This window comes from Camelus ferus, chromosome 8 (genome assembly GCF_009834535.1).
Source record: "Camelus ferus isolate YT-003-E chromosome 8, BCGSAC_Cfer_1.0, whole genome shotgun sequence".
NCBI classification, from domain to species: domain Eukaryota; kingdom Metazoa; phylum Chordata; class Mammalia; order Artiodactyla; family Camelidae; genus Camelus; species Camelus ferus.
In genome coordinates, this window is record NC_045703.1 from 36,980,799 (window position 1) to 37,003,882 (window position 23,084).

Sequence of the window (23,084 nt, forward strand, 5' to 3'; positions counted from 1 at the left end):
TGACAATAGCCAAGAGGAGGAAACAACACAAGTGTCCACGGATGAATAAATGGATACACAATACACACTCACACGCAAGGAAATAGTATTCAGTCTAAAAGAAAGGAAATCCTGCTGCATAATGTAACACGGATGAACCTTGAGGACATGATGCTAAGTGAAGTAACTCAGTCACAAAAGACAAATACTGTATGATTATACTTATCTGGGGTTTCTGGAACAGTCACGTTCACAGAAATGGAATATAAATGGTGGCTGCCAGGGACGGGGACGGGGAAATGCGGAGGTGTTGTTCAGAGGGTATGGAGTTTCAGTTCTGCAAGATGAAAAGAGTCCTGAAGATTGGCTGCACAGCAGTGTGAAAGTACTCAACACTGCTGAAATGCATACTGAGAAATAATTAGGATGGTAAATTCTATTTTTTCTTAACCACAATAAAAAACAAAGGAATGGAGGCTGTCATGGACTGAAAAGTTTGTGTCCCCACACCCCAAAATTCATATTTTGAAGCCCTAACCCCAAAGTGATGATATTACGAGCTGGGGCCTTAGACAGGGAATTAGGTTTAGATGAGGTCACGAGGGGAGAGCCCCCATAACGGGATTCAAGTCCTTAAAGAAGAAGAGAGACCAGAGTGCTCTCTCTCCACATGCACACCCCCCGACACGCACTGAGGGAAGGCCAGGGGAGCGCACGGCAAGGAGGCAGGAAGTGGGTCCTCACTGGACCCGAATCTGCCAGCATCCTGATCTCGGACCTTCCAGCCTCCAGAACTGTGAGGAATGAATGAATGTCTGTGATTTAAGCCCCCCAGTCTGTGATATTTTGTTAGGGCACCCCAAGCTAAGACAAAGGCCAAGAATTAAAAAACAAAACCCCAACAAAATTGGGCTTGAGCAATATACCAAGAAAAGAACTCTGGATACTGGCACATGTGACTGGCTGGAAGCAAAGTGATCAGAGACCTAGGTTTCCACAGGATCTGCACTGCCTGAGAGACTACAAGCTCAGTCTGAAAAAGCCATTGTGGTGAAGAAACAAAATTTATATTTTATGACAAGATAAGAAGACTTAAACATAAAACTTTTCTCTGTCCCTTTGGGCCTCTTCCCTCCCCTTTAGTGTGTATTGTACATCTGCATTAACCAGACCTCCTTAGGAGAGTCTTCCTTCTTAACCTTGTATGGGGCCATGATGACCCACGACCCACTACTCGCTTTGTATGCATAGATCTAGATGGTGTAAGCCGCCAATAATACGTCATCTGACATATAACCCTTTGTCTCAAAAACTTATATAACCTCTATGGGACTTTGACCTATGAGGGGTGGAACAGTCCTCAGAACTTTCTAATAGACTGTCTCTCATCTTACAATCCTCAGATTAGCTCAAATAAAATTTTCCATTTCTTTCTTAGACTATTGATTAATTTTTTTCATTGACAGTTGCTTTCAAGTTGTAAAATCTTTGGCAGGTATGATACCAAAAACACAAGCAAAAAGAGACAAAAATAGATCAAATGGATTTCATCAAAAGTAAAAACTTCTGTGCTTCAAAGGATGCCATCAAGGAAGTGAAAAAACCCACAGAATGGAAGAAATTATTTGCACATCACATATCTGATAAAGGACTTATATGCAGAATATACAAAGAACTCTTAGACCTTAACAATAAAATGACAAATAACCCAGTTTAAAAAATGGGCAAGAGATTTGAACAGACATTTCTCCTAAGAAGATACACAAATGGCCAAGAGGAGTATGAAAAGATGCTCAGTATCTCTAGTCATCAGGAAAATGCAAACCAGAACCACAGTGAGATACCACTTCAAGCACATTTTTAAGCACAGTACTGTTATAATCACAAATACAAAAAGAAACAAACAAACAAGTGTTATTTAGCAAGGATGCAGAGAAACTGGAACCTTCATACATTGCTCAAGGGATTGTAAAATGGTACAGTGGCTTTGGAAAACTGTTTAGTAGTTCATCAAAAAGTTAAATATAGAGTTACTATTTGACCCAGCAATCTACTCCTATGCATGTATTCAGGAGTAATGAAAACATGTGTCCCCACAAAAATTATACATGAATCTTCTTAGCAGCATTATTCACAATAGCCAAAAAGTAGAAACAGCCCACATTTTTATCAACTGATGAACGAATAAACAAAATGTGGTATATTCATGTAATGAAAGACTATTCAGCCATAAAATGGAACAAACTGCTGATACGTGCAGCAATCTAGATGAACCTTGAAAACAAGTGAAAGTTGCCAGACACAAAAAGTCACATCTTTTTTTATGATTGTGTTTATATAAAATGTCCAGAATAGGTAAAACCATAGAGACAGAAAGTAAATCAGTAGTTGCCAAGGACTTGGGAGACAGGGAGAATGAGGAGCGCCAGCTAAAGGATATGGGAAGTCTTCGTGGTGATTAAAATGTTTAGGAATTAGAGATGGTGACAGCTGCAGACCTCTATGAGCACACTAATAACCACGAATTGTATACTGTAAAAGGGTGAACTTTTTATCTCAAAGCTGTTATGAAAAAGTCAGAGGAAAGGATAAAAATAAATGGTATGTTTGTAAAAAACCAACAAACATAAACAACAACCTTGATCCCCTAAGCTTGTTCCAGGAGGGTGCAGGCTGGGAAGCTCAGGCGCCGTCTCCAGATGTGGCCAAGGAGGATAATGGACAAGGAGAAAGGAGAACCCCTATGTGTGCTGAGCTGAGCCAGGGGCCACAGAGAAAAAGGAGTTATCTTAGATTTAGAACCAGGGTTTAATCACAAAACTTCCATGAATAACGCCCACCCCGCAAAATTCCAGAATTTCTACAATCAAGTGCCCACTATGTATTTCCCATTTCCCCCCTTTCTAAGTGGAGGCTGTTACTGTGATTAACCAGTCTCGGGTCCACTGTGGTACATACTGTGTGTGGTGGGGACATACTCGTCTTTCTGAGTTCAAAGGTGTCTTAGTTAGGTTCCCTCCAAAGCTGACTTTTGAGATAAGGACCTAGGAACAGGGAGTTTATTGGGGAGATAACCCTAGGAGTGGGGAAAGTCAGACCAGAAAAAGAGAAAAGCCAATGAAGAATACAATGATGAGCGAGTTACTGCTGCGGGAAACAGGGCTCCGTCCTGCCCAGGAACTTACACCAAACCGTCCCATCCAGTCATGGGGAAGCAAAGCTACCGACCGAATGACCCCTCAGTAGTTGAGGGTTAATTCTGGGGGCACTAAATCCCCCACACTTCTGTTCTGCCCACACGTGGCTATACAAGCTTCTAAGATAACAGAGAACGCCCCTGGGCAGATGGGCAGAGAGGTCCTAGAGTTGAGAATCTGACAGCATCCTGGGAACTGCCACGTAGCTGCAGCCAAACTTGGAAGGGGTATAAAAAATGCATCATCAATTTTTGGTTATTGTGGGTCACCAGATTACTGGGAGCCACAACTCGTGCAAATCACCTGCAGGTCCCGATCACTGAGCTGAACGCAGTAAACGGAAAGGACCTTGGGTTGTCTCTCTGAGGAAAGAAGAGTGAAACAGCGCACTGCAGTAGAGATGGAAACATGTTCACCAATCTTATTTCCTTTTCTTCCTAACAAACCTAAACCAGATATCCCAGCCTGCCCTGCAGTAAAGTGAGTCTATGTGATTGAGCTCTGGCCAACCGGATGTGGGCAGCAGGAAGGTACACCATTTCTGCCTCGCCCCTAAAATCTTCCCTTCTTTCCTGCACAACCCTCTACTTTTCTCTTTCCCCACGTAAAGGAGCACCAGGTGTGAAGAGCTCTATGAGGGAAGGAGCCAGGGTCCCTGAATGATTCCTGGGCTAGAACAACTCTTCTCCCGCACACATGAGCAAGAATCAACCTTCGACTGTACTAAGTCACTGTGTGCTACAGCAGTCAGAGTAGCCTACTATGAAGCACGTCTTTCTACTGAGCTCCAGACCCTTTGGCTACGCAACAACTATCCCAACCTAAAGAATCAGGCCAGAAAACGGTCTGGATACAACACTCACATATCAGTTTCTAGATTATCCAACATTTCTAGATTAATAGGGCCTCACTTGAAAAAAAAACTGCTTAGCACCCCCGAAAATGGATGAAAAACCCCACAAAAACTATGCAAAATAAAAACACAGATGATATTCTCACAATCTGCTGCATATTTTTTTGGTAATCTGAAATGCTAGGTATACACAGCACCCCCTGCTTTCCGACAAGGTCAGTAATGTTGGCAAGTTACCTTTTACCCCTAGGCTGATTCAGTGAGTGGCAGGTTGTGAGCATCTTGGGTCTTGTCTTTCATCCTTGTGGTGTTAGTAGCTAGCAGAGACCATGTGGCTGCTTAGAGCTCAAGGCATGTTCACTGGGCAAAACAATAAATTGCCATCTTGCTGCTTTTAAATTTTAGACTCTGCTTCTACCTAGGCATGCGAGCATAATTTAGTAGCAGCAAATATGTAATTGCAATGTCAAACTGTCTCCTAAAATGTGTCCCCAGCAAGTAGTGAGGGTATCCTCTATTACTGAAGAATCTGATACCCTGCCCTAGGTGAGATACTACCCTATTTAAGTTTGAAAAGAACCTAGAAAATAATGAAATATTATCTTTCCCAAATCATTATTCAGTTTAGCATATTACAGACTTAAAGATCATCACCAGGGAAAGCTCCTCTCAAATGACTTCACAAAGCCACGTGGCATTGGGCTGCCATTTACCAGGTGTGGGGACTAACGTGAACAATTTAAAAAGGTAAATTCAAATACTGATACCCTCTTTTAAGTTCATATTGCATCATTTGCTTCTTGGTTTCCTCTCCTACTTTGCTAAGCAGCCAGGACAAAATGTAAAAGATTAAACTCCCAAACTTTAAAAATATTTTCAGATTTAAGTAGCATAAGCAAGAACAATAAAACTATTCGTCTTTTCAAACATATGGATTCAATAAGACCTATAGTCTGGTCACTGACACCATAAGTTATACTTTAGTAGACTCTAGACATCCTTAGTAGACATCCTGAGTGTTTTAGTGTTTTTTCCCCCTATTATGACTGCCCATAACAAGCTTTTACACCGCAGAAATCATATTGACTGGTTTCCTCCTAGCCCCTTGTGCATTAGAACAGTGAGTGTATGGCTCACCATACACCCTCGCAGGTATATGCCCACCACACGGGTAAACTTTAACCTCAAATCTAAAACAGTTTGTGGAATTGGCACAGTTATATGGAACAATTAATTGTGTGGTTCTTATGTTTTAAAAGAACTCTCTGCCTCTGTACAGTGTATACAAAGTAAGACACACACACACACACACACACACACACACATCCCCTTTGTGAGATTCCCTTCAGCTTGGCGGCCAGCCAGACATTCTGATCCAGTGGTTCATATAATACCCTTAAGGGAGATTATAATTCAAATAAAAATTCCTTCTCAAGTCCATCAGATTTTACTCACTTGAGACATGAGGGAGACAACAAAAGGGAGAGAACAGAAGCAGACATATCCAAGAGTTCCTAAAAATGATGTTGCAAGGTATCAAATGTCTCAAAGAAAATCCTGAAGTGGTCCTAGAGAATGGGCTCCAAACACCTGGACTCAATAGCTCAGTGAAGGACTCTCACTCTAGGGAACAGAAACCGAAGGAATTAGGGAACGAGAAGCAGGTAAAGTGTTTCAAGAGTAAAATTCAGAGTATCCTTATTTTATTTTGGTTGGATACATGATTAAGTATTCCCTTTTCATACTTAACTTTTCTTACCTGCTTCCTGATTAGCAACCTGATATGTTTTCTCTCCAGAGACATTTCCTAAGGAGTTCTGCATTTGGCAATGAACTGATACTCTGCATCAAGATTAACAGGCTTCTAATTAGGGGGAGTGAACATAAGATTCAGGAAACTGTTAGCCAATTAGATGAGCTAATGTTGGAGGCAGATTCAACTTTTTCTTAAATTGTAGACTGATCCAGAGTAAGTGCTATGAAACATGGATACATGAGCTAAAAGTGGAACTTGAAGAGTGTTTTCTTTGGTTCCCTCACCAAGCAGATGATAGATGTACACTGGTGACTGAGGGCACATTGCCAGCCCAAGAGCAAGACCAACACGTTCTTGCATTTTTCAGTAAGTGATATTATAGATATTACAGTAAGGTCAAAATAAAAATTTTTAAAAAGTAAAAGGACACATAATAATAGGTGGTGGCTATGATCTGGAGAGAAATTGTAAGAATTACAAACTGCAGGGCTTCACCAAGAGTTTACATTTTACTAGCTACATGTGACTAAATACTGTCTTGGAAAACCTTGCCATCTTTTTTGTCTTTTTGAAACCCACTGAGCTTGAGACTTCAAGTAAAGAGTACCTCCTATTTAGATTGACTCACCAGGCTATTCTGTCTAAACTATTGTTTCCTATCACCAACAAATCTACCAGTATTTATAATTGATTGTACCACTTGTTCTTTGGTATATTCCTTAAGTGATTCTTTTGTCCTCGTTATAGTCCTGCCCAGCCACTGGAATGCCCACCAAGCACATAACTCTGCAATTCCTTCTATGTAAACTGCCATACATGGACAACTGGACGGACCAGATATTGGAAACTGACCCAAGAGCTGTCAACCCATTAAAACTGGCCAGAAGCCTCTGAACTGGTCTTGCATAAACCTTCTAATAGGGATGATAATATCTAACTGGGCCTCTCTGCAGGGTATTTGAAATGGACATAAGAAGGAGAGCTGAACTCCTAAAGAGAGCTGAACAAGCTTAAAAGATACGCAAACACACAAATAAATCAAAGACAGAGAAAGTATCTGAGTCACAACAATGGGAGAGCAGGTGTGAAAATGAAAATACTTCTGATGCTAAGGTGGCAATGATGTAATATAGCTGCTAGTTCATATCCACTTTGAACAAAGTCCCAATTCCCTAAATTATGCTCCAGTCACCCCAAAATGCAGCTTTTGCTACCCCACAGACCCTAGCAGGTCTATTTCAGGTAACTTGAGCTAGTCTTATTATAACTTTAAAAAACCTTCACAGTTCTCATCCACCCTGTAGATTCAGTATTTCATCCTGGAGCAGAATCATGTTTTGGCTCAAGGTTCCTAGACAAATGCAGGAACCAGTGATGATGATGGTGATGGTGATGATGATGATGATGATAACAGACAAAAAATATAATAAAAGGTGCTAAGAGGAGGAGTAAAAATGCCAAGAGAATAAAAACAAAATAGAAAAGAGCTAAAAGGTCTAAGAAAAAAAGCGGTTGCCATAGAATCTAGGAAAAGAAGATCTAACATACATACAATTAGAGTTTCTGAAAAATAAAAACAAAACAAAGAACAGAATATGTGAAACTATAATTCAAGAAAAATTTCCAGACAGAAAAGAAGACTCCTACATTTCAAAGGACTCATGGACATCTTAAAAAAATGATCAAGACTAATCAACTGAGATACAGCCTAGTAAAAGTATTACATCTAAACTGCAAGGAAAAAAATAATCCTTCTGGGCCTTCAGGCAAGAAAATCAAATCACCTACAAAGCAAAGAATATCAGAATGGCATTTGATTTGTCAATAGCAGCATACAAAGAAAGACTACAAGAAAGAAAGTGTAAGGCTAGGTCTTTATATCCAGCCTTGCTGTGTTTCAAGTATCAAAGCTATGAAAAATAGTTTGAAACATGCACAAACTCAGTGTAGTGCTCAAGAGCCCCTCCCAAGGAATCTGTTAGAGGATGAGCTTTATTCAACCAAGAGATGACAGTGATATTCTGGCAAAGGACTGATGATGAGCACTGAATATATTTAATTTTAGGTCTAAGATCAAAACAAGGGAAGGTATAAAAGTGGAAGAAGTGTATGTAAACGTAAGTGCTATTTGTTCGACCAAGTATAAATAATATAACCATTTTTAAGGAGTAAAGAGAAGAGAGAAAGAGGAAAATAGAACACGTTCATTATGCACACATGGGTAATGGAGTAAAGTCAGAGGATATTATTTAAAGCTCCCAAGTGAAGACAAAGAGGGCTGCAGGCATCATAAAAGGTAGTTACAGATAAGCTCTAAATCAGGTGTCATTAAACTACAGCCAGCAGGTCAAATCCAGCTCACCACCTGTTTTTGTAAATAAAGCTTCACTGGAAAACAGTGATACCCATTCATTTACATACTAGCCATGGCTTCTTTTGTTCTGGCTACATCATAGATACATAGATGCAGTCATGCTGTCTACATTAGCAGAGGTGAGTAGTTGCAATAGAGATGATATTGCCCACAAAGTCTAAAATATTTACTATCTTGACCTATATAGAAAAAAATTGCTAACCCCTAATGCATAAAAAAGGCAAACCTTCTTAAATGCTAAACACATGGAAAAAGACACATAGTAATTTTTTTAAAAAATGAAACATAAAACCAATAAATGTAAATGTGCTTAACATTAAAATAAAAAGATTTTCAGGTTACCTATAAAGCAAAGCAAAATAAAATAAAACCAACTCTATGCTGTATACAAGAGAACAAAATGAAATCAAAAGGCTAAACATAAAGGAAGAAGCAAAGATATAATAGGCAAATGTAAATAATATGAAATCAGGAGTTGTGATCTTGATACCAGGCAAGGTAAAATTCAGGCTACAAAGGATTAACACAAAATGCAAATGCTAAAGCCACAGCAACTACCTCCATAAAGCAGAAACTATGAGAGACGCAAAGAGAAAACTACAGACACACAGTAACAAGGAGACTTTAACAAACCACTCTCAGCCCAAGACACATCAAACAGACAAAAGGTAAGTAAAGATACAGAAGTCCTTCTAAGGTACAGTTTATATGTGTGTGTATGTGTGTTACATTCTGATTATAGAAAATATAACTTCACAAGCATAGATGGGCCAGTGATGAAATTGTTCTTATATCAGGCCACAAAGGAAAAAAACCTCATTAATTTCCTGAAAGTTGAAATAACACAAACAACATTCTCTGACCACAATGCAGCAAAACTAGAAATTAATAACATCAACAAAAATCAAATAATTTTTAAAAGGCCCTTCTACCTGGAGATTAAAAAACTTGAGAAAGGGGATATACAAACCAAAATTGCGTAATTTCTAAAAAACATATGAAAAACATGATAATGAGAACACTACATATAATAATTACAGGATACCAATGAAGCAGTACCAAAGTGCATGTATATTAAACATGCTCTTTTGCATAAGGAAGAGATGCAAACACACAGACACACACACATGTGTTTTTGCTTATTTTTGCAAAACAAACCAAAAAAAGAAACATAAGAAGGATAAATCAGAAACTAGTGAAAAAGGTTTATGTGAGGGATAGAAGAAAATAGAATGGAAGGGGTAAGGGTTTGATGACTTCTTTGGTGTATAGTTTTGCCTTCTGAAACGTGTTTTACAAATTCAGAAAATAAAATTAAATCAAAAAGACAGAAAAAAGAAAACTCTAAAAGTGAACACAAACACAGATTTAAAAACTTCTTTCCTCACTGTGTATCAAATCAGTAATACAACCATATTAAAAAAATTAATTTAAATAACTTTTGAAAACACACTCTGACCATATTGAACCTTAGTGGAATATATTCTAAATACAAAAAGACCTGCAAAGAAGGCTTGAATATTACTTAGTTTTTTTCTAGTGCTTGTTATTGGCAATGGTGTTGTTGTAATAATTCTGAAATATTTTGAGACTTAACTGAGTTCATAAACACAAGGAGTCCTGGGAATACCTGTGAATATCTAATTTTGAAGAGTTATAAGTACCTTCTCATCCTGGCCTAAGAGGATATTGGCTAGAAAACTTTTTTAAAAGTACATAAATGACTGTACAACAATGAATGTACTTAACACTACTGAACCGTATGCTTAAGTTAATATGGTAAATTTCATGCTATGTGGATTTTACCATACAACAGTCACTGAGCGAGCAAATTCACATATATCAATTCTAAATTCTGAAAACAACCCTGGAAGAAGGGTGTTGTTATTTTCATTTCACAGCTGAGTTACTGGGGTTGAGAGATGACAATTCTCTTGCACAAGATCAGAAAGTAGTAACAGAGGCAGGAACTGACTCTAGGTCTCTCTGACCCTACAGCTTATGCTCTTGCCATCCTAACCACATTGACTTTTAAACAAGCATATTCACAATTTAGTTTTATTACTGAAGAAAGGGACATTCACTGCTTTTGTTACTGTTGGGTATTTGTTGTTACTGAGTAGTGATAGTGGCAGTTTTAGGTAATTTTACCGAGAATTCACAAAAAAGAAAATAACTCCAGAGGAAAAGTGTCTGGTCTCTTAGACGGCAACATCAGCCCTTCCTGAGGATTCTTATTTCAGGCCACATCCTCTGTGCAGAAAACACGGAGCCTAATAACTCACAGTGAGAGCGACTCAAATCCAAGATGTATATTTTCAAATAAAATTTAAATTTTTGAACAGTGTAAGAAACATTGAGTCTGGTTGAAATACATTTTCAGTCCAGCAAACGTTAGAAACATTGTGTTCAGAAGCAAAAGCAGCTACAAACAGATGCCCTTAGCATGCAGTGGGCCTGTCACCTGGGGAACAGGCTGGAAGCTGACTGCTCAGTGAGTTCAGAGACTACAGGAAGTCAAGCTCTGCTGTAACAAAGTAATTAAAAAGTATCTGCACTAAGTTGATCAAGAAACCCTTTCAAGATGAAGAAATAAAAGGAGCAAACCACTGACTATCATTACATAATAGTACAGTTATGCAAGGTTTAGGAACTCGGTCTTTAAAAATGCATGATAAAAATAAAATAGTACAAATGTCTTCATGAATCCAGAAACAGTTATGTGGGGTGAGGAATAAATCAGAATGCCACGAACATCCACACCTGAGAGTCAATGGATAAGACTTTGGTTGGATAATAATTTAGAGGAGAACAAAGATCCAGGAATGCAGTAAATTATAGCAATTTTTAAATGAAATGTATATGCTAAAATGCCTTGAAAAGTAAAACTTCTTACATAAATTTAAAGAAGTTGGAACTGAAATATTGGTCGTGATCCATGCCACAGTTCAAAGAGGTATGTACCAAACTCTGACAAAAGAGAAACATCTGAAGAACTGAATATTGAAAAGATTATCATATAAATGTTTACCACAAAAATAACAATAACATCAATGCCTGCTGTGGCCCAATGGTTTAAAAATAAGCCCTTGAGAAAAGTTCATTAAATCAAAGCATTCAAAGTGCTTCTCAGGCAAAACATATCATGTATCTGACAGACAGTTTAAAGCAGAAACAATGGAAAAGTGACTGTAAATAGAAGTAGCCAAATAAAGTTCAAATCTCCTGTCTCTCAGCTGAAATCTTCTTTCCCAACAGACAAAAGAAATCCAATCTGAAAATTATTCTTTAAAATTATTTCCTTTGGAAGATGCTGCTCCAATTTTAAAAAAGAGCTTTACTGATGATGAATGTATCACCTCCCCAGCACTGCTATTCATTTCTATCTCCTCCCATCCTTATGTGGACTCTGTGAGTCCACCATCAGGGGTCAAAGCTGGGACTGTGACCTTGAACCTGTTCTACATTGTTACTAGTCAGGGAAGAGATGAGTGTAGAAAGTGTTAAGTGTTTGGAAACTTCAGTAGCATTTGACTAGTGGTTTCTTGTCTGTTGATTCTAGAAGTAAAATATATGGATTTACACATACATATATATATACATTTTTTTAAAAAATTAAGAATTATTGTGGTATAATTTACGAATAGTAAAATTCAACTTTTTAAGATGTCCCTCTGAAGTCAGTCCCTTCTGCTGACCCCCAACCCTTGGCAACCACTTGATCTGATTACCCTTCTTATAATTTTGCTTCTAGAATTTCATATAAATGGAATCATAAACTTTGTGCCTGGCATCTTTCCCTTCACATAGTGCTTTTAAGATTCAACCATTTGTTGTATGTATCAATAGTTTGTTCCTTTATATTGGTAGCAGTATTCCACTGCATGGATGTATTGAAATGTGCTTATCCATTCACCAGTTGATGGATTTCTGGGTTGTTTTTAACCTTGGGTGATTATGAATAAAGCTCACTCCAGCGCCTGCCCCAGCTGCAGACTGCTGTTGCTTGTTACTTGGTGTTAGGCTTATTTTGGGGCCAGGCCAGTTCCCGGTCTCCTAGTCTTAGGCAGGTGCTAGGCCACCTGCTCTTGGAGTGGACAGACCAGAGTGTTGCAAGGCTTCCTGTCCTTCCCACCAGTGGAAGCTGAACCCTGCCATGTATCTGTGGTGGTTCTCGGGCAGAAGGGGTCTTTCTGTCCCTTTCCCAGTGGTAGAGACCTCTACTTTGTATTGGTTCAGGATTCTGGACCCGAGAGCTTTTCCCACCCTTACCTTAGGGGATGATGGCTTTTGTTTCTACCCTTCTCCCCAAAGCAGAACCTTTTTACCTGGCTCCTTCCTGAAGAGACCCGTGGAAAAAAGTTTGACCGACATGCTATCTCACATTTGGGTTTCAGGGAATTAAAAATTTTTTAGTTATTTCTCACTTGCTTCTATGGCAGCCACTACTTCCTCCCATGCTCCATCAGAAGTGAACAGTCTGTGTGCCTCATGTCTCCTAGGAGGGGCTTGTCGCACTTTGGAACTGAGCTCCCCTGATTTCCTTATACACTCAGCTCTCTGATGTGCTCAAGGAAGGTTATGAGTTTTGAGGGCTCTCTGGATTTTTCTCGTTAGGATGAGAGTGACATGCTCTTACAGTTTTCTCTATCACAAGTGGAAGAAGAACTTCAGCTTGTGTCTTGTATGTCTTTGCTTTTTTATTTCACTAAAAAGTTATTTTTATTATATTTTATAAAAATATTTCTCTGTGATGAATTGGAAAAAAAATAAACAAATAAACGAAACTGGCCCTTCACCACAAATAGAGTGAAAAGCACTATTCCAGTGCATAAAGTAGTTATGGTTATGACAAGATGGTCCAACCTGTGGGCGTACTGTGCAGCTACAAGAAGATTTCTTTTGGAACTTAAGACATACAGATATAGCACAAAAGTTTCATACTAATTCACACTTAGCAGAGGGTAAGGCACTAGGAGTGGTTAATAAAACACTCTCATTTCCGGAGGAGGGTATAGCTCAGTGGTAGAGCGCATGCTTAACATGCACAAGGTCCTGGGTTCAATCTCCAGTACCTCTGTTAAAAATAAATAAAATAAATAAACCTAATTACCCACCCCCACCCCCCACAAAAAATTTTTTTTTTAAAAGGAGAGAAAATACCCTCACTTCCAAAGATTTATCCTACAGCCTGTCATACAGCACTGCTAGTTTTCTCCCTTTCTAAACCAGATTCACAGCATTTGTCTTCATTTTCCCTGATGTAGGGGTTAATTACTTGGGAATCTTCCATAATGTCCCAGACAGCCTCTGGAAAAGGCGTATTGAAATAAACCATAGATTCTACCAAACAGCAAAGGTGCTGATTGAATGGAGACATAATGAGAAGAGAAAGTAGCCTTGAAGACACTTCATAAACCGTATCTCCAATTTCCCCTGATAAAGAGTTTAGAAGCAATAATTATTTTAAAGTACATTCTCCTATCACTCTTTTATTATTGACTTAGCCCTTTGTTGCTCTTCTATCTTCCCCAACAAAAGAGTGAACACCTCAAGGATGGTGCTGTATCCACCTCTGTACTTCTCAGTGTCTTGCACAGTGCCTAGCATATGGTGGGCTCTGAATGATTATACATTGAGTGAAATGAATAGATTTGATAATGGTTCTGCCTAGATTTTTCTTGGATCTTCTTCCAATGGTGTATATCTTTCTCTTACTGCCCTTACCACTTTCCTTTTTGATGACTATATATAAATAGATCTCAAAGAATCCTTAGCCACCTGGTGTCTGCCTGGCTCCCAAGTACCCACTACTGTTTGAAGACTCTGCTGGCAGCCCCATCTGCCTGATCAGCTGGCCTCACATCTGTAACAGGAGCCTTAGGGCTGAGATTGTTCTGGCTCTGTTCTTTGCTTGGATGACCTGGCAGCTTGCTTGATGGTCAGCCTTTGTAGCCAGGTAAGCTTCTCATAACCACCGCAGGGCCTGGATGAATGGATTTCTATCTGAACCTGCCTATTTCTCCTCCTCATTGGTCATTTGCAGTCCAGGACTCACATATCTCAACCTCTGAGCCTCCTTGAGTCACAGTAGGTACTTCATCTCATGCTAATATATATTATTATTTTATTTTCCAGATGCTGTGATAAACCTTCCATGAGGATATATAAGGAGAATGCTAATATAAGAAGAATGCCGTCAAAAGCAGAAATTACTATTTTTTTCTTTTCGAATCTTTCAAAATTCCTAACATAGTACTACGCCCAGAGTAAATGCACAATTATTGAATGAGAGAATGAGTTGAAGGCTGCAATGAAAGCTCTTTGTAAGTCCCCTCCAAGAATTAAGTCAACTTACATTTATACTTTAGTTTTCCCTTTCTTTTTCTCAACAACTCATTTTTACTTCTCCACATATGTCCATGAGAAAACTAACATGTGTTGAAGTGTATAAATGATAATCTCTGAGAGGACCAAACATACCTTGCAGTTCAATATGGCTCACATTTTTCCATAACCACATATTAATGAATCTCATTATTCCCATAGATTTTAAAGAAAAGAAACTCTTACCCAGCCTTAGCAACACTTATGGTTTGTTGCTCCATTGCTTCATGGATACTGGTTCTATCATGCTCTTTGAGGCTGTTAAACTCATCGATACAGCAGAGACCTGCATCTGCCAGGACTAACGCCCCAGCCTCCAGGTTCCATTCTCCTGAGTCTTTGACAGCAGTTACCGTCAGACCTAAGACAACAAGCAAGCTAAGTTAGCTTTTACTGTCAAAAGCTTATCTTATAACTATGAAGAAAAAGAAATTCCTGTACTTTAAAGGGAAGGGCATAGAATCAAGGCTTTTATTTCTACCAAGAACAGATAGCATCAGGACTCCAGGTATCCCATTACTGTAAAGTCTTAGGAGAGTCTATGTTCTGAAAATCTAATATGTGTTATTGAGTATTTTGTGGCAAGTGGAAGTCCCCAAATTTGCTGTCTCTCCTTGGTAGGTGCCCTCACTGAGTGGTCTAAACTTTTAGAAAGAGCAAACAGATCTACAGACACCTTATGACAACAAGTTCTGAACTAGATTCTGTACTAGATGTTTACAGGTAAGAGTCCAAAGACAGACAATAGAAGACATTACAGTCCAGTGATGAAAACGAAACATTTGCAGCCAGTCTCAATAGAAGGAGACGATTCTCTTCATAAGTTTATCTGATTTTGAGTCATCCTTTAGACCAGTCAATAAAACAGAGTGGTCAAAAGCAAAGGCTTTGGCATTACCTAGACTTGGATTTGAATCTTTGATCTGTCATTCTGGCTGTCATTCTGTAGGCAAGTTTCCCAATATAGGCATACCTTGTTTTATTGAGCTTTGCTTCACTACACTTCACAGATACTGTGTTTTTTTTGCAAATTGAAGGTTTGTGCCAACCCTGAATCAAGCAATTCTATTGGTGCCATTTTTCCAACAGCATTTGCTCACTTTGTGTCTCTGCATCACATTTCGGTAATTCTCACAATATTTCAAACTTTTTCATTATTATTATATTTGTTACCATGACCAGTGATCGGTGATCTTTGCTGTTACTCTTGTAACTGCAGATATGGTGAGAATACTAAGAAAACAAGAATTAGAAGTGGAGCCTGGGGATGTGACTGAATTGCTATAATTTCATGATAAAACTTTATGAGGAGTTGGGGGGAGGGTATAACTCAAGTGGTAGAGCACGTGCTTAGCATGCACGAGGTCCTGGGCTCAATCCCCAGTGCCTCCTCTAAAAATAAATAAACCTAGTTACCTGCCCCTCAAGATAAAAAATAATTAAGTAATAAAATAATAATAAATAAAATATTTTTAAAAAAGACTTTATGAGTTGCTTCTAATGAGTGGACAAAAAAGGTGGTTTCTTGAGATGGAATCTATTCCTGCTGAAGATGCTGTGAAGATTACTAAAATGACAACAAAGGATTTAGAATATTATATAAACTCAGCTGACACAGTAGCAGCAGGATTTGAGAGGACTGACTCCAATTTTAAAAGAAGTTCTACTGTGGGTAAAATGGTATCAAACATCAGTGCAGGCTACAGGGAAATCACTGGTGAAAGAAAAGTCAATTGATGCAGCATCTTCATCACTGTCTTAGGAAACTGACACAGCCACCCCACCCTGCAGCAACCACCACCCTGATCAGCCAGCAGCTGTCAATATCAAGCAAAAAGATTCTACTAGCAAAAAGATTACTACTTACTGAAGGCTCAGATGATGGTTAGCATTTTTTAGCAATAAAATACTTTTTAATTAAGGTGTGTATACTTTTTTTAGACATGTTACTGCACATTTAATAGACTACAGCATGGTGTAAACATAATTTTTATTTGCACTGGGAAACCAAAATATTCATGTGATTCGCTTTATTGCAGTGGTCTGAAACTGAACCTGCAGCATCTGAGGTATGCCTGTATATCCAGGCCTTAGTTTATTTATTTAAAAAAAAAAAGGATAAAAATAGAAAATACTTAATAGATTCTTGGATATCCAAGAGAATATTAATAAAGCTCTTTAAAAGGTGTATGATACATAATGAGTAATGATAATGAGTACTATTGATAAAAATTAATAAACCTCTGCCTAGACTGATCATTAAGCGGAAAAAATGGAGATACAATTTACAAACATCAAGAATAAAAGAGGGGACGTCACTATAGACCCTAAAGACAATGAATTAATAATAAGAAAATACAATAAACAATTCTAAGTCCTAACTTAGATGAAATGGTCAATTTTTTTTTTTAATTGGAGTGCAGTCAATTACAATATGTCAATCTCTGGTATACAGCACAATGTCCTAGTCATGCATATACATACATATATTCATTTTCATATTAAATTCTTTGAAATATATAAACTGCCAAAGTTTATCTAAAAAGGAATAGATAACTTGCACAATCCTTTATCTACTTTGAAAACTGACTATGTAGTTAAAAATGTAGCAACACAGAAAGCTACAGGCTGAGATAACTTTGTGGTGAATCCATCAAAAATTTATGGAAGCAGTAATACCAATTCTACAAAAACTTTTCAAAAATATAGAGAAACAAGGAACACTTCCTAACTCATTTAATGAAAATAGCACTATCATGATACCAAAACCAGATAAAGATACAATAAAAGAAAACTACAGACCAGTATCTCTCCTTAACATAGATGAAAAAAAAAAAACCCTTCAAAAGTAAAAGAAAAACAAATGATACATAAAATGATAATAGATCATAACTAAGTGAGGTTTATCTTGGGAATGCAAGACTAATTCAACATTCAACTGTTAATCACTGCAATTCACCATATCTACAAACTAAGGAAGAAAAATCAAATGACCACCTCAATAGATACAGAAAAAACATTTGATAAAATCCAGCAATCATTCATGATTTAAAAACAAAACTCTCAGAAAAGTAGGGAACAAAGGGAATTTCTTCAATCTGATATAGGATATTTACAAAAATCCTACAGCTAACATACTTCATGATACAAGACTGAATCTCCATCTCCACCCTCACCCTCAAGATCAGAACAAGGCAAGGAGATTTGCTCTCATCACCTCTATTCAAAATTATACTGGAGGTTCTAGCCAGTGAAATAAAACAAAGAAAATAAATAAACAACATACATATTGAAAAGGAGAAGTTAAAATTGTTCATATTTACAGAAAATATGATTATGTAGAAAATCCCAAATAATTTACAAAAAAAGCTACTAAAACTACTAAGTGTAGCAATGTTTCAGGGTGCAAGTCAACATATGAAAATCAAATATATTTCCATAGATTAGGAAAAAACAATTAGAAATTGCAATTTAAAAATAATACATTTATAACAGCACCCCAAAAATATGAAAATACTTGGGTATAAACCTTAAAAAAGATGTCTGTGTGTGTGTGCAAAAAGTACAAAACACTGATAAAGGAAATCAAAGATGACTTGATCAAATCAAGAGATATTCCATGTTCATGGAATGAACTGAAAACACAGTACTTCTAAGATGTTTCCCCAAACTGCTCTATAGATTCAATGTAAGTCCAAACAAAATCCTGGTGGGATTTCTCTCTCTCTTTTTAAGAAATTGACAAGTTGATTCTAAAATTTCTATGGAGAAGCAAAGAAAATAGAAGAGCCAAACCAAAAACAAAGTAGGAGGTCTCACATGATCCAACTTTCAGATTTACTACAAAGCTGCAGTCATCAACCCCGTGTGGTATTGGAGAAAAGATATAGACAAACAGAACACTGGAATAGAACAGAGTCCAAAAATAGGCCCACAAATATATGGTCAAGTGATTTTTTGATAAAAATGCAAAAGAATTAGATGGAGAAAGGATCATCTGTTCCACAAATGGCGCTGGAATAATTGGATATCTTTATGCAAAAAAAAAATCAATCTTGATTCATAACTCACATTTGATATAAAAATTAACTCATAATGCATTAAAGAACTAAATGAAAAATATAAAACTTATAAAAGAAAACATAGGAGAAAAGCTATGTAAGTTATTCTGGTTTCTGGTCCAGCATTTAAAGAACTTAGAAGTTGCCAATCCATCCTAACAAATGAAAACCTAAACAAACCGAAAAATCAAAGAATTGTTCTAAGATCCATCTAAGAAATGGGACCACAGAGCAAACCACTGCCCTCAAAACTGGAAAGACAGAAAGACAGAGAATTACAACTTACCAGAGCAGAAGCCTCCATGGGCACAGTGCTGGGATACGAAACTCTGAACTGAAATTCACAAATTACTGGAGGCTAAGTGTGGATAACTCTGAGAATGAAAAACTCCTTAGGAACCCAGTCATGGGGTGGGGGCAGTAGGGGGCGGCAGGGGGCGGGTACCGATACTTTTGTTGAGTTTTACCTCCAGGAGCTCTAACAGGTTCTCACATTGAGTATCAGCAATTTGTTTCAATATTGTAAGCAAAGAGATGAAAAGTCTAAGAAAAAAAATTTTTTTTTAATTCAAGAGATTTATAAAATTATACCTAGGCATATGATATAAACCTTAGAAATCAAAGCTAAAGAAAAAATCTTGAAAAAAGCCCGGGGGAAAAAAACAACTTACCTATTAGAGAAGCAAATGAGAATTATATCCACTTCCCTTCAGAATATTTTAAAACAATCTAAAAAATACATTAAGGTGAGACTAGCATGCAAAAGTGTAGATAAAATCACACTAGGTTCTGCACTGGTTAGATAACATTCAGAGCAGCAGTCAGCAAACTATGATCTGTGGGCAAAATCTGGCCCAACCACCTGCTTTTGTCAAAATAGTTTTTTGGAACTTAGTCATGCTTATAATTTACATATTATCTATGGCTGTTTTCACACTATAACGGCAGAGTCAAGTAGTTGTGACAGACACTGAATGACCCTCAAATATCTAAAATATTTATATCTCACCCTTTACAGAAAAAAGTTGCTGACTCCTAATGCAGAGTATTAATATCTACTTTGAGACTCAAATTTTAAAAGAAATACTAATAAAAAAGAAAGTAAACAAATAATGAAAGGCATGGAAATAATGCCACTTAAAGAACAGTTTATTACATAGGGTATAATTAGCCTGAAATAAAGATTTAGAGAAGAGAAAGTAATTATGATGGATTTAGAGAACTAGCCTACGGAAAAGGAATTAGACTAATTTGGGGGTGGCTTCAAAAGAAATAACTGAGACCAACATATAGAATTTTACAGGGAACTGTTGGAAACCTTGAGCTGTTTAAAAGGAATGAGCTACTCTGCAAAGTAATGAACTTTTAATCAAAGTAATCTTTAAGCAAAAATGGAAAGTCTATTTGTCAGAGATAGTGTAAAAACATATTCATGAAGTGAGCAGGCGGCTGAACCAAAGAGAAGTCAGAAAACACTAAGATGAAAGAAAATGAATGTACCACAACTTATGGGATGCAGCTAAAGCAGTGCTTACAGAGTAACTTGAAACTATAAAGGTCTATATTAAAAAAGAAGGAAGATCTCAAATCAATAATCTATGCTTCTACCTTAAGACACTGGAAAAAAAAGAAAAGCAAACTAAACCCAAAGCAAGCATAAGGAAGGAAATAATATATATTATAACAAAAATTATTGAAACAGAGAATATAAAAACAATAGAGAAAATTAATGAATCCAAAAAGTGACAAATTTTAGCTACATTAACCAAGCCAAAAAGAGAGAATAAAATTACTAAAACCAGGAATCAAAGATGGGACATTTTCAGTGACTTTAGAGAAATAAAAAGAAGTACAAGGGAACACAACAAAAAACTGTATGTCAACTAATTAGATAACATGGATGAAATAGATTAATTTCTAAAAAGACACTACCAAAACAGATTCAAGAAGGAAAAGAAAATCTGAACAGATCTCTAATAAGAGACTGAATTAGTAATTTAAAAACTACCCACAAAGAAAAGCCCACACACAGATGGCTTCACTGGTGAATTCTACCAAACATTAGAAGTTGCAGATATGAATTCTTCATGAACTCTTCTTCAGAAGTAGAAGAGGAGGAAACACTTCCTAACTCATTCTGTGAGAACAGTGTTACCCATATACCAAAAATCAAAGATGTTACTAAAGACCAGTATCTCTCATGACTATATATATAAAAATCCTCAACAAAATACTAGCAAACCAAATCCAGCAATATATAAAAAGGATGATACAACCATGACCAAGTGAGATTTATTTCAGGAATCTAAGATTAGTGGTTTAACATCTGGATATCAATTAATGTAATATCCCCATATTCATAGAAGAACAGACAAAAAGCATATGCTCATCTCAATAGCGTCAGGAAAAGCATTTGACAAAATTCAACAACCCTTCATGACAAAACACTCAAACTAGGAACAGAAGAGAACTTCCTCAACCTGCTGAAGGACATCTACAGAAAACCCAGAACTAACACCATTCCTGACGTATGACTGGATTTTTTCTTGCTGAGACCAGAAACAAGACAGGGGTGCTCACACTCATTATTCTACTCAACATTGTACTGGACGTTCTAGGAGGGGCAATTCCTTCAAAAAATGAAATAGGCAACCAGAAGGGAAAGGGAGAAGTAAAACCATCCCTGTTTGAAGATGACATGATCTTACATATAGAAAATCCTAAAGAATCTATTAAAAATTATGACTAATAAATAAGCTCATCAAAGTTGAATACAAAATCAATTTTTAAAAATCAAGTGTTTGTCTATATATTTGCAATGAAGAATATGAAAATACAATTAAGAACTCAGACATGAAAATGAATGAAATAATGCCATTTCCAGCAACATGGATGGACCTAAAGATTATCATATTAAGTGAAATAAATCAAAGACAAATATCATATGATATCTCTTATATGTATAATCTAAAAAAAAAAAAAAAAAAAAAAACCAGAAATGAACTTAAGTTACAAACCAGAAATAGACTCACAGACGTAGAAAACAAACTATGGTTACCGAAGGGGGAAGGGGTGGGGAGTGATAAATTAGGAGTTTGGGATTAACATATAATACACTACCGTATATAAAATAGATAAACAGTAAGGACCTACTGTATAGCACAGGGAACTATATTCAATAGCTTGTAATAACCTATAATTGAAAAGAATCCAAAAAAGAATATATATATGTACATGTATGACTGAATCACTTTGCAGTACACCTGAAACTAATACAACATTGTAAATCAACTATACTTCAATAAAAAATAGAAAATAATTCCATTTACAACAGCATCAAAATGAATAAAATACTTAGGAATACATTTAACAAAAGAAGAACATAAAATTTATATTCTAAAAAGTATAGAACATTGTTGAAAGAAATTAAAAATGACAAATAAATGAAAAAACATCCCACATTCACTGACTTTTTTTGCTTGTGCTTTTTATCATCTCTCAAAAACTTCTTGATTCTCCTAATCAAGGGCCAGAAGATTAACATCTGTGTTTTCTCCTAAGAGTTTTATACTTTTAGCACCTTACATTTAAGTCTTTGATCCAGTTTGAATTACTTTTTGCATACAGTGTGAAGTAGAGGTCTGAATTTATATTTTTGTATGTGGATGTCCAATTTCCCAGCAGTAACTTTTGAAAAGACTATTCTTTCCATAATGAATTGTCTTGCAACCCTTATCAAAAATGAACTGACCATAAATGCATGGGTTTATTTCGGACAATCAATTCTGTTCTGTTGGTCTGTGTCCTTATGCTATTACCACACTGGACTTCATCAAAATTAAAAGCTTTTGTGATGCAAAAGACACTCCCACCAAGAAAATGAAAAGATAACCTGCACTATGGGAAAAAAAATTTCCAAATCTGGTAATTTAGAATTTATAAAGAATTCACAACACAGTAATAAAAACACAAATAATCCAATTTTTAAAATGGCCAAAGGAGCTGAACAGACATTTCTCTATAGAAGATATACAAACAGCCAATAAGCAAATGAAAAATGATCAACATTTTTAGCCATCAGGGAAATGTAAACCAAAACCACAATGATATACCACTTCACACACCACGCATAGCTATAATCAGAAAGACATAATAACAAGTGTTGGTGGGGATGTGGAGAACTGGAAAGCTTATACCCTGCTGGTGGGAATGTAAAATGGTACAGTCTAGTAGTTCCTCATAAGGAGTTACCATATGACCCAACAATTCCACTCTTAGGTGTATACCCAGAAAAATATAAAACGTTACGTCTCACACAAAAATTTGTATACAAATGTTGACAGCAATATAGCTGTTATTTAAAAAAAAAATCACTGTGTAATCATACCAGGGGACTTGGAGACAGATTCATAACACTGCTGGATTCAAGGCCTTAACCAGTACAAATTCTACCAATGGAAAATCTACCAATTAATTA

At 36.8% G+C, this 23,084-nt stretch overlaps 1 protein-coding gene across 2 annotated transcripts in view; it reads right to left on the minus strand.

Annotated features, from left to right (window-relative positions):
* The window catches only part of MCM9 (minichromosome maintenance 9 homologous recombination repair factor), an 89,889-nt gene that overhangs the window by 27,086 nt on the left and 39,719 nt on the right, over positions 1 to 23,084 (minus strand). For both annotated transcript variants that reach the window (XM_032484782.1, XM_032484780.1), the window contains exon 8: positions 14,733 to 14,907. In XM_032484782.1, the coding sequence (XP_032340673.1) occupies positions 14,733 to 14,907 (175 nt within the window). The remainder of the gene's footprint in view (positions 1 to 14,732; positions 14,908 to 23,084) is intronic.